At 44.8% G+C, this 12,696-nt stretch overlaps 1 protein-coding gene across 3 annotated transcripts in view; it reads left to right on the forward strand.

Annotated features, from left to right (window-relative positions):
- The window catches only part of LOC138959111 (sodium-driven chloride bicarbonate exchanger-like), a 133,376-nt gene that overhangs the window by 96,145 nt on the left and 24,535 nt on the right, over positions 1-12,696 (forward strand). For all 3 annotated transcript variants that reach the window (XM_070330460.1, XM_070330462.1, XM_070330461.1), the window contains 5 exons: positions 356-821; positions 1,317-1,430; positions 2,284-2,445; positions 4,552-4,730; positions 5,405-5,477. In XM_070330460.1, coding sequence (XP_070186561.1) covers positions 356-821; positions 1,317-1,430; positions 2,284-2,445; positions 4,552-4,730; positions 5,405-5,477 — 994 coding nt within the window. The remainder of the gene's footprint in view (positions 1-355; positions 822-1,316; positions 1,431-2,283; positions 2,446-4,551; positions 4,731-5,404; positions 5,478-12,696) is intronic.

Genomic DNA, 12,696 nt, shown 5'->3' on the forward strand with positions numbered 1-12,696 from the left:
GTTATACAAGACGCAGGGGTCAAACTCGAGGAAAAAAGTCGCACCTTATGACCCGGAAAGTACGGTAATAGACTTTCATGTAGGCCACTTTTGACGTAATTAGTTCACATGCGGGACCTGATTGAGGGCCATGCTTTCCTGCCCTGTAGAGAGATGAAAAGTAATTCATCAAAATATTGCAATTTTCGACTCCTTGCAAGAGGGTCAATGAAACTTAGTATAATTTCAAATGAATAGATGCTAGAGGCATGACTGAAAGCCCTGGCAGCTCCTTGTACCTTGAAGTGTCAAGGACAGTAACTTTAATGTGCCCATTAGCTGATACTCTTCTTTGTGCTTCTTTGTTTCTTTATAGGACAAATCACTGGAACTACTTGGAGCTGCGGCTATGGGTGGGTTTGTGGACAGGGGTGGTCCTGATCATAATGGTGGCCTTTGATCTCTCCGCTCTGGTGCGCTACATTACTCGCTTCACTGAAGAGTCCTTCGCTGCTCTCATCTCCCTCATCTTCATTGTGGAGGCCATCGTCAAGTTGGTACACATCGCCTCCGAATTCCCTATCAACCGGAACTCTGAGGAGCCGCCGAATTACAATTGCTCGTGCGATCTGACAAACATCACACTTAGCCCCAACATTTCTTATGAAACTATCGACAAGTTCAACTGCTCAGATTTCAACGGAACGCTGATCGGTGGAGGGTGTAACACGCCCCGCTATGTTGCTGATGTGTTCTTCTTCTCCGTGCTGCTGTTTATCGGCACTTTCGCTCTGTCCTTTTCCCTCAAGTTGTCCAGGAACGCTTCGTTTTTTCCCACAACGGTAAGTTTTCTGAGCTTACATGATCTACTTGCATCCGTTAATGCTTGCATCGTGAAGTCTGTTGTCTGGACAATTCTCTTCAAGAAAAACTACAGATAGAACTGTGTGTACGATGATTACTGCACACTTGTCTTGTTTTTGCTGTTGTATTTTACTCCTTTTTATGGCTACTTTGTGTGTGTGTCTCTCTGTCTTGTCTGTCTGTCTGTCTGTCTGTCTGTCTGTCTGTCTGTCTTGTCTGTCTGTCTGTCTTGTCTGTCTTGTCTGTCTTGTCTGGTCTGTCTGTCTGTCTGTCTTGTCTGTCTGTCTGTCTGTCTGTCTGTCTGTCTGTCGGTTTGTGTTTGTTTGAAAATAACTCAATGCCTGAAATAGAAATGTAGACGCAATTCAAACTTAAGATGCCTAGATAGTGACTGCAGAATGACCTCGGTGATAGTCTCTCAATTTTTTGTTCAGCGTAAAATATAAAAGTGGAATGTGTGTTTTACTCAATAGGTACGAGGCACTGTCAGTGACTTCGCTGTGCTCATCGCCATCCTCACCATGGTAGTCGCAGATTACCTGGTCGGCATCCCCACACCCAAACTTCACGTCCCCGAGGAGTTTGCTGTGAGTTAATTGAACAAACAGTAAATACTTGGAGATTGTTTTAATATCTTCTTTTTGAAAGTAGCGGAAATGAAATCAGCAAGCGGTTTTCAGCAGTGTTGACAGTTCACAAAGAATTACGTTTTTATAAGAAAATTAAGCTTTTACTTTGTCACATTCATTTTTTTTTTCTAGACATCAGTTAGAACCACACACCCTATCCTCCAGCATCCCAACAAAAGGAGAAACGAAAAGGGTAGAAGAAAGATAAGGAAACAGCATCAATCGAATAGGACAACTCTTCAAGCAACCTCATACCCCCTCCCCTCATTTTCAAAGCTCCAGAGATCATTCATTATCTTGAGATCCCTCAACTGCACAATCATGCATCAATTTTTGAAAACATTTCCAGGGAGGTCTACTTTCAGGCTTTAAAATAATCCAAAAAATTGTGAAAAATGTCATACCATGCTTGTTCATGCATGCAATGTAAGAAACCCCCTTTTAATTAAGACCTTCTAAAATCTGAGAAAATCAGGTCTTAAAATGGAGGAAGTCTTAAAATGGGGGTAAATTTACAGAGGCTATGAAGAGAAAATCTGAGAAAATCAGGTCTTAAAATGGAGGAAGTCTTAAAATGGGGGTAAATTTACAGAGGTTATGAAGAGAAAATCTGAGAAAAGAGGGTCTTAAAATGGAGGAAGTCTTAAATTGGGGGGTCTTAAAAGGGGGGATCCACTGTATCAATTTTGGAAAACATTTCTAGGGAGGTCTGCTTTCAGGCTTTAAAAAACAAAAATTGTGAACAATTTCATACCATGCCTGTTCACGCATGCAATGTTATGACTACAATCACTACACTCTGTGCATGCAGCCAACCAACCCTGCGCGAGGGTGGCTGGTGAACCCTGTGGGCGACAACCCCTGGTGGACGGTGTTAGCGGCCATTATCCCTGCCCTGCTGGCCGTCATCCTCATCTTCATGGACCAGCAGATCACCGCCGTCATCGTCAACAGGAAGGAGAACAAGCTCATGGTGGGTACTTTTTTCCTTCCTCTTCTCTTCTATTTACGCTTTCCGGAGATTTTGACTCTCAGGGTCACATTGTGGTGAGAGTTGTGCGTGCCAAAGTGTTTTTTACTTTGCAGCATGCAACTTGTAGAAACATGCCTCTTGCTAGTGATTGACGTACAATGTCTCTGGGTTAGTTTGCCTAGCTCTTTTTCCAAGAAAAAGCAACCCCTTTGCAGCCCATAAGAGTTAGTTTCAAATATCATCTATTTTTGTATACTTTTTACATTTAGTCAAGTTATGACTAAATGTTTTAACATAGAGGGGGGAATCGAGACGAGGGTCGTGGTGTATGTGTGTGTGTCTGTCTGTCTGTCTGTCTGTCTGTGCGTGTAGAGCGATTCAGACCAAACTACTGGACCGATCTTTATGAAATTTGACATGAGAGTTCCTGGGTATGATATCCTCAGACGTTTTTTTCATTTTTTTGATAAATGTCTTTGATGACGTCATATCCGGCTTTTCGTGAAAGTTGAGGCGGCACTGTCACGCTCTCATTTTTCAACCAAATTGGTTGAAATTTTGGTCAAGTAATCTCCGACGAAGCCCGGACTTCGGTATTGCATTTCAGCTTGGTGGCTTAAACATTAATTAATGAATTTGGTCATGAAAAATCTGTAAAAAATTTTTTTTATAAAACGATCCAAATTTACGTTCATCTTATTTTACATTATTTTCTGATTCCAAAAACATATAAATATGTTATATTTGGATTAAAAACAAGCTCTGAAAATTAAAAATATAAACATTATTATCAAAATAAAATTTTCTAAATCAATTAAAAAACACTTTCATCTTATTCCTTGTCGGTTCCTGATTCCAAAAACATATAGATATGATATGTTTGGATTGAAAACACGCTCACAAAGTTAAAACGAAGAGAGGTACAGAAAATCGTGCTATCATTCTCAGCGCAACTACTACCCCGCTCTTCTTGTCAATTTCACTGCCTTTGCCATGAGCGGTGGACTGACGATGCTACGAGTATACGGTCTTGCTGCGTTGCATTGCGTTCAGTTTCATTCTGTGAGTTCGACAGCTACATGACTAAATGTTGTATTTTCGCCTTACGCGACTTGTTCCTTCCTCTTCTCTTCTATTTACGCTTTCCGGAGATTTTGACTCTCAGGGTCACATCGTGGTGAGAGTTATGCGTGCCAAAGTGTTTTTTTTACTTTGCAGCATGCAACTTGTAGAAACATGCCTCTTGCTAGTGATTGACGTACAATGTCTCTGGGTTAGCTTGCCTAGCTCTTTTTCCAAGAAAAAGCAACCCCTTTGCAGCCCATAAGAGTTAGTTTCAAACATCATCTATTTTTGTATACTTTTTTTCTTTCTTCTTCTGAAATAGTTAGGAGAATTATTGGATAGAAAAGACTGCATTTCTTTCCTTGTAATCTGTTATCTGATAAACAAAGGGAAGTAAGCGCTCTAAATCGTAAATGCATACTTGTTATATGAAGTCTTATATCGCGCGCGTATCTCCAGACTCGGACTCAAGGCGCAGGGATTTATTTATGCCGTGAGATGGAATTTTTTACACAATACATCACGCATTCACATCGACCAGCAGATCGCAGCCATTTCGGCGCATATCCTACTTTTCACGGCCTATTATTCCAAGTCACACGGGTATTTTGGTGGACATTTTTTATCTATGCCTATACAATTTTGCCAGGAAAGACCCTTTTGTCAATCGTGGGATCTTTAACGTGCACACCCCAATGTAGTGTACACGAAGGGACCTCGGTTTTTTGTCTCATCCGAAAGACTAGCACTTGAACCCACCACCTAGGTTAGGAAAGGGGGGAGAAAATTGCTAATGCCCTGACCCAGGGTCGAACTCGCAACCTCTCGCTTCCGAGCCCAAGTGCGTTACCACTCGGCCACATGTGTAATGCAGTAAGTGAGAGTAATTCGGGACCATTATCCTGGCACCTGAGAGAGTAGCAAGCATTGAAATGAACAAGCGACTTTCATCCTCTTGTTATTTGTTAGAAAATAAGCTTTTCTTTTCTTTTCTTTTTTTCTCAACTATTTTATCATCCCATGCGTGTATATGCCTAACAGAAAGGGAGCGGCTACCACCTGGATCTGTTCATCGTGGCCCTTCTGATCATCCTCAACTCCTTCCTGGGTCTCCCCTGGTTCGTGGCCGCCACCGTGCTGTCCATCAACCACGTCAACTCCTTGAAGAAAGAGTCTACCTGCTCTGCACCTGGAGAACAGCCCAAGTTCCTGGGTGTCAGGTCAGACGATTCTGCACTGAGTTTGCTTGTCTGTTCTCTGTTGTTTTGTGATGTGTAGTTTTGTTGTGATTGTTGGACATGAAATGCTAGCTCTAGCCAATTTGCAGATTTCTGGCATTTTCAAAGCTCCAAAATTCATTTTTGAGATCCCCAGTTTGCACTAGATTACACAATTTTGCATCATTTATGAAAATATTTCGGGGGAAATGCTTTCAGGCTTTTTCAGTTTCATAATCTCATGCCTGATCATTGGCTGAAGCTTAAAACCATTGGATAATTTTTGTCTCAACCTCAGTTTTTGTGTTAGCGTGGAATTGCATTTGCAAGTTCTTTTGGTTGTTAGAACATCCCAGCTTTACGGTTTGGGGTCAGTTTTAGATTCCATTTTGTTTGACAGGGTAATAATTGTCTTGAAGTGATGCACACAGAGTGATGAAGCAAAATGTACAGATGTTCTAATGATTTATGCTCTGGAAGGTTAAGGTAGTGTTGATCTTGGGGTAATTGGTACATCTATCTAGGTACATATTCAAAAACATCAGATGCAGGAGTTTCAAAAATGATCTGTATTTTTGTGTGCATGGTGTCATCAGAAATGAGGAACCTCAGTGTTGCAAATAGTTTCTTGCAAGATATATTGAATAATTTTGTCTTACGAATGATTTGTGTTGCAGGGAGCAGCGTGTGACTGGAGTTGCCATTTTCATGTTCATTGGCATCTCTGTACTGCTGACATCTGTGCTGAAGGTGAGTGGTATCCACACTGAACAGTGGCACTGCAGACACTCCCTATTGGGACTTGTGTTCCTGCTTTCTAAGTAATCTTTTTACAAATGAATATATTCTTGCACAAAATAGCATAAATAAATAGCATTTTAGACAATGCTACACTTAAACACCATATGCTACGCTGACAATTCCAAAAAATCTTAATTGTTATGCTTGAGGCTTCGCAAGGGTTGGCAGGTCTGTGTTCCTAATTAAATTACATATTCTTACCCAACTCACATAAATAGCAATAACTTCGTTTGGTTGCTAAGACATTGAAGCACTCTTACATGGTAACATGGGGAGATAACTCTAAACCAAAACCACATGCCATATAAGGCATGGTCCGTAGTGGTTATCTCCCCTACCGGTGTACCGCGCATGCGCAGGATGTATACCGGTGACACTCATTCCTTTTCCTTCAACACACGTTGCATGACGTGTTTTGAAGTGCTCAGGCTTTTTTTAAGCCATCGGCCTATCTCTCAGGGAAGGCCATCGAATCTTGGTAACATATCAACGACCTTGGACCGGCACGGTTGGCCTAGTGGTAAGGCGTCCGCCCCGTGATCGGGAGGTCGTGGGTTCGAACCCCGGCCGGGTCATACCTAAGACTTTAAAATTGGCAATCTAGTGGCTGCTCCGCCTGGCGTCTGGTATTATGGGGTTAGTGCTAGGACTGGTTGGTCCGGTGTCAGAATAATGTGACTGGGTGAGACATAAAGCCTGTGCTGCGCGACTTCTGTCTTGTGTGTGGTGCACGTTAAAGCAGCACCGCCCTGATATGGCCCTTCGTGGTCGGCTGGGCGTTAAGCAAACAAACAAACAAACAAACAAATCAACGACCTTCTTTACTTCTTCAGGAATTGGTGAGAGCGTTTCTTTTTTGTATAACGAGAAGATGTCTTAGCGTTTTTGAAGGTTTTGCCACTTGTCTTTTGAACTTTTGTCCACCATGTTTGACTTTCAAAATGGCCGACATCCTAGACATAAAGAGAAACTAAGAGCTCTGCCAAGCAGACTCGCTCACCTGGTTCTCAATCGGGCAAAACGGTTAAAGCTGGCGCTAAACCACGAACTTCTTCTACTACTCATAGCTCTCAAAGTTCTAAAGTTTCCTTAGCGAGAAGCTATCTTTAGCTTGGGACTTTACCCTGATACGCAGCATTCTATTCTATTGTTGATAGATAACGCTTCTCCCTCAGTTGACTTTTCGGCTTCGGTTAATAACCTCAGGTGTTACAACCATAATGAAGTTAAGCAAGAGGATCCTCTTGACTTTTTGTCATCGTTATTCTGAGGTTCAGGGAATGTTAACTGCTGATTGTAAACAAATAGCAAGTTAGGCTTCTCTGCTGCTCCCTTCAGGAGTAGGTAACGCACTGTCGCTCGCACGGGTTTGTTCCGAATCTTCTGCAACCTTTACGTCTACTGACGTTGTTGCAGAGCCGACAGATGTGTTTAGTTCGACGTCAGGTTTACCTACCAACGAACTTTTGTCTGCCTGTCAGACATCACAGACCTGTTTACACTACACATTGAGCGTAGTAAACTACGAATTTGAATAATATACTACGCAACTACGCAAGTCTGTTGTTTTCTACGCAAACGTGGTTGTTTTTTTTTTGTTTTTTTTTCGGCTACGCATATCACAATCCGTAATTTTCTTCATCTCGCTTGACCGATCCATTTCCAATCCATGTTTTCGGCCAGTAGTCGTTTGCTGCGTGCAGCGCGTAAAGCGCCCGCGGGTGTTACGTTGTTGCTTGTTAATGCTGAATAGGCTTCTCCAAGCGAATGCCGGGCACAACTGAACGCGTTTGCCAAACCACGCGGGCGTTTCGACACAATGGCTGAACGCAGAGCACACGAAAGTGAAGATGAGAACTGTGAAGAAAATGACTCCGAAAGGCCACCGACCAAAAAGAAAAAGACGAGCAATGCGCCGAACCAAGTCTTTCTGCCAAAATATCATCAGGACTACCCATGCCTTGTCTCTTCGCGGAAAGGAAAACATCATGCTCATTGCACTGTCATTTTTCCGTCAGTCACGGTGGAAAGTTTGATTGTACCCGTCATGTGAATAGTAAATCCCACAAGGAAATGGACGAAGTGACTCAAGCGAAAGGCAAACCGAAACAAAAGAAAATGGATGGCTTTGTGAAAAAGGGTGCCGACAAGGAGGCAGAGGACAAGGCAAAAAAGACTTTTGAAAGGTCTGTCTATGTGCACATGTTTTTGGTTTTGTGCAGTGCTTCGTCAACAATAATGTGTTTTATTTGGTTCTTTAAATCCTTGTGCGCTGTGTAACTTGATTGATGAAGCTATGAATAAATGCAAACTACATCAATACATGTGGTAAAAAGTAGCAATCATTGTTCTTGTTCTTGTGATAGGTCGACGAGAAATTCTACACATTCAATTACAAAACTACACATTTGCCTCATTTTGCTCCCAGAAAATACACATGCAATGTTTTAGGGGTAAACAGGTCTGGACATCAGCACCGCCCAGTCCTCTCGGCGCTTTAGCGTCGCGGGCGGTGTTTTTGCGCTCTCGCACGGGTTCGTTCAGAGCCTTCTGCAACCATTACGTCTGCCGACGTTGTTGCAGATCCAACAGTGGTGTTGGACTTGTCGTCAGGGGTTCCTTTTGACAAATTTTGTCTGATTTCAGACATCAGCACCTCCTGGTCCTCTCGGCGCTTATGCGTCGTCAGGAGGTGTTCTTGGCGAAGTACGCAAACCTGCGGCAACGGTTTCCGCTTTAGCGGAAGTGCATACCAGCCAAAAGGTTCATTCCTCACGTCAGCCTTATGCCCTACCGGGGTATGGGTTGGGGTGTGAAGAGCATGTGTCCGCTACTTCCGGTGGTAGGACAACAGGATCTTCCGGTCGCCATTCTATGGGTCCGGTTGGTGCTGATGCTTACCAATCCACTGCTGGTTCCGCTTCCGCTGCTGCGGCTGCGGCTTCCGGTGGCAGGATGGTATTGCCTTCTGCCGCTAACACGTCTGTGTTGGTAGTTGGCACTCATCAGCCTTCGGCTTCCGGTTCCGCTACTGCGGTTTCCGCTGCTGTTACACAGGCTGCATCCACTTCCTCTTCCAGTTTTTCAGCTGGCATGAGGCAGGTGGATGGGGGATCCGTTCACGGAGTTCCGGCTTCCGGGAATCTTTTTTCCCAACCTTTTCCGGTTTCGGCAGATGTTGCCTCGGCGGGATTGGTTTCCGGTTCTCATCCTTTCGACGATCGTTGGGATACTACTGAACAGGATGATGAGGATATGGAAGACGAAGCTTCTGAGGCAGATGGGGATGCCTCTTTTCGACTTTCGGCTAAGCTGCCATCTTTGTTGGCACTAGCAGCAGAGGTTACTACGCACTATTTCCCTGAAGGGGTAGCAGTAGCATCGTCATCTGCCGTTACTCCACCATCAGCTTTGGCTGATTTTGCTCCTTCTCAGGAACAATCTGCGAACTTTAAGTTTTTAGAGTCTCCTTCGGTGGCTTTTCAACTTGTAAAAGTTTTCTCAAACGATGTTTTTGCCCCACCTCTGCCTTTGCTGGCATCACATGGGGAAGCTCCTGCTTCGGCTTTGCCGTGGCTTGCGTCACATTCAGCTGATTTGAGCCTTCTCAGGAAAATCTTCGAACTTTAAGTTCTTAGATCCTCCCTCGGTGGCATTTGAACTTGTGGAAGTTTTCTCAAATGATTCTCCTTTGCCACCACTTCCTTTGTGGGCAGCGCTCGGCGAAGCACCTGCTGCAGCGTTGCTTTAGCTTGCGTCACCCGCGCAAGTAGCGCATCACTTTCTGAGCGCTATCCGTAGGCCTCGGTTAACACCAAGCCTAAGAACTTAGTTTATTCTTTTGTTCTAACTACGGAACCGCTCCTGGTTACACCGGACTTGACGAACATCCATCTGGATGTTTATAGCAAAGAGAAACTGTCTGTTTGCAAGAACAAGGATCTCCTGGCTGTGGAAGATTGTGGCCGCACTTCTTTTTATTATCATCTTTGACCAAGACTTTGATTCGTTCTCTCCCTTGTGCGGTTACGTCCTCACTGGATACCTTTGTGTTCTGTCGGGACGCATATACAAAGGATGTAGCTTTGCTGTTCGCCTGGGAGAAGGCCTCGGCCGACAGTATGGTTCTGTTGGCGAGACTTTAATCTCTTCCTTGCTCGAAGGTTCTCTTTTCGAATCCTCTTCTTTGCACGCGGACTCTTCTCTAACAAAGAAAAGCTCACAGCAAAAGGAAAGCGCACGGCAGGCCTCGGCTTTGTCTTGTTATCAAAAGAAAAGCGCTAGGCTGGCCGGTCTCGGTTTTGGCTTTTATCTCCATGCTCTCTCCTTCTCGGCAGGGCGCTGTGCCAAATACCCACCCCTTTTCCCCTCGGGGAAAGTTAGCGGTGGGGGTCGGTGGGCCGACAAAAGCACGCTTTCACTCACACTCTTGGCAGTTATGTCAACTGGAGTTTAGTGCTCTGCATCACCCTTCTTTCCGCCTTTGTGTTTTACCACAGCGGCTGGTGGGGATTAGGACTCCCACTTTATTGAGGGAGGCACTGGGGCCTTCCTATTGGGTCACTTACATAGATCGTACGGATGTTTACTTAATAATAATAATAATACGAATATTTATAACGCGCACATATCTCACCAACAGGCGACTCAAGGCGCACATACACTCATTCACACACACGGAGACTTAAAGTCACTAGCACACACACACCATCAACCATTAAAATATGTACAGTTATTCAGGGTGGGATGGGGTGGGCAGTGTAGAATGCATGGATTATTTGGAAAAAAGGAATGTCTTGAGTGCAGATTTGAATGATTCGAGGGACTGTTGTTGACGGAGGGGGAGAGGTAGTGTGTTCCATTGGCTAGGTGCTTGGAAAGAAAATGAGCGTTGACCTGCTGTTTTGAGTTTGGTGTGGGGGATGTTGAGCTTGAGGGAGTCAGCAGATGATCTGAGTGCTCGTGAAGGGACATAGAGAGAGAGAGAGTCGGAGAGATAGGCAGGGGCGAGACCATGGAGGCATTTGTAGGTGAGAGTGTTGATTTTGTAGGTGATACGGGCAGGAACGGGCAACCAGTGGAGCTGATTTAGGAGGGGGGTGATGTGATCTCTCTTTTTCTTTCGTAAGACAAGACGGGCAGAGCTATTTTGAATGCGTTGGAGACGAGAGATAGAAGAAGAGGGAAGACCCGCCAAGAGAGAGTTACAATAGTCAAGACGTGAGAGAATGGTGGAAGTGACCAGTTTGGCGGTAGCATCTGTGGTGAGGTACTTGCGGATAGTGGCGATGCGGCGGAGTTGGAAGTAGCAGGTGCGAGAGACAGAAGAGATGTGTTGTTTCATGGAAAGGGTGTTGTCTAGAGTGACTCCGAGGTTTTTGACAGCAGAAGACAGAGGGACAGAAGAGTCAGAGAGTTGAAGAGAGTCGGAGGTGGCTTTGGAGAGTTTGGATGTAGTGCCTATTTAATTAGGATAGCTTCAGTTTTGTTGCTATTGAGCTGAAGTTTGTTTTCTGTCATCCAATTCTGCACGTCAGTGATAGTGTCAGAGATAGAGGAAAGAAGAGATTCAGACTGGTCAGGGGAAGAGCTGTTGTGAAGTTGAGAGTCGTCGGCAAAAGAGTGGTGGAAAACGTTGTGTCGGTCAAGGATGTGGTCAAGAGGTTGAGTGTAGAGAGTAAATAGTACAGGCCCAAGGACTGAGCCCTGAGGGACTCCGCACTCAAGTCTGATGGGGTCAGAGTTCAGTTTGTCAATCGAAACAGTCTGGTAGCGGTCGGTAAGATAAGAAGAGAACCAAGAAAGAGCTGTGCTATGGATACCAAAGGTGTGCTGAAGGCGTTGAAGGAGGATGTTGTGGTCGACTGTGTCAAAGGCCGCTGATAGATCAAGTAGAGCGACGGCAGAGATTTCAGCTTGGTCAGTGGCAAGGAGGAGATCATTAGTGATTTTGAGAAGGGCAGTTTCGGTGGAGTGGTGAGGACGATAGGCAGATTGAAGCGGAGAGAGAAGATTGTTGCAAAGAAGGTGAGAGTTGAGTTGTTTCAGGACGACTCTTTCAAGGAGTTTGGAGATGAAGGAAAGATTTGAGACAGGGCGGTAGTTGCTGAGGGTGTTTGGGTCAAGCGATGGTTTCTTCAGTAGAGGTTTGACAATAGCAGTCTTAAAGGAGTTGGGGACAGTGCCTGTTTGCAGAGAAGTGTTGATGATTTTGAGAATAGAAGGGAGGAGTTCAGGAAGACAATCAGAGTAGAGTTGTGTGGGAAGAGGGTCAAGGTCACAGGTTTTCAAGGTCATTTCTTTGAGGACTTTCTCCAGGTCAGTGAGAGTGAGAGGCTGAAAGTGTGTGAAGGGAGTGCCTGTAAATGCAGGAGGAGTTTCAGAGTTTTGGTGTGGGATTTTGTCTAGTTTGTCACGGATGGTTTGGATCTTGTTATGGAAGTAATCAGAGAAAGCTTGCGACAGTTTGGAGGGGTCGATGTTGTTGGGCAAGGGAGAAGCAGAAAAGCAGCCAAGAAGGTCATTCATTGTGGAGAAGAGTGTTTTGGCAGAGGTTGTTTCACAGATTTTGGTGCTGTAGTGCGATGTTTTGGCGTCTGCGATGAGTGTCTGAACATGTTCCTTTTGCTTGTTGTAAATCTGTCTGTCAACTACCAGCTTTGAGGTTCGCGACTTCCTCTCTGCTCGGCGACGCAACTGTTTTGCATACTTAACTTCAGCTGTGATCCAGGGTGCAGAAGGCCTATCTACGATGAGTTTGGTTTTTGCGGGCGCATGTTCATCAAGAAGTGTGCTGAGAGTGGAGTCGTAATGACGTACAGGGTCTGAGGATACCGGAGGATCAAGCAGTCGGCGGGCTGCTTCTGCGCGAAATGTGTCAGTGTTAACTTCTTTGAGGTTACGGCGGACTACGCGCTTTTTCTGTTTGGATGGTTTGGCCATTTTAAGAGAGAACAAAACTGCAGAGTGATCGGATCTGAGGTAGTCATTCAGCAGGATGTCGTACACCAGGTCAGTGGACTCATGGGTGACAATCCAGTCAATGATGTGTGTTTTGCGTGTGGGAGCGTCTACATGCTGTTTGAGGTCGTGACAGTCAAGAAGGTCCATCGTCTGTCTTGTGTCGGTGTTCTGTGGCTGGTCGAATTGTATGTTGAAGTCGCCGATG

Source organism: Littorina saxatilis, linkage group LG2 (genome assembly GCF_037325665.1).
Source record: "Littorina saxatilis isolate snail1 linkage group LG2, US_GU_Lsax_2.0, whole genome shotgun sequence".
NCBI lineage: Eukaryota > Metazoa > Mollusca > Gastropoda > Littorinimorpha > Littorinidae > Littorina > Littorina saxatilis.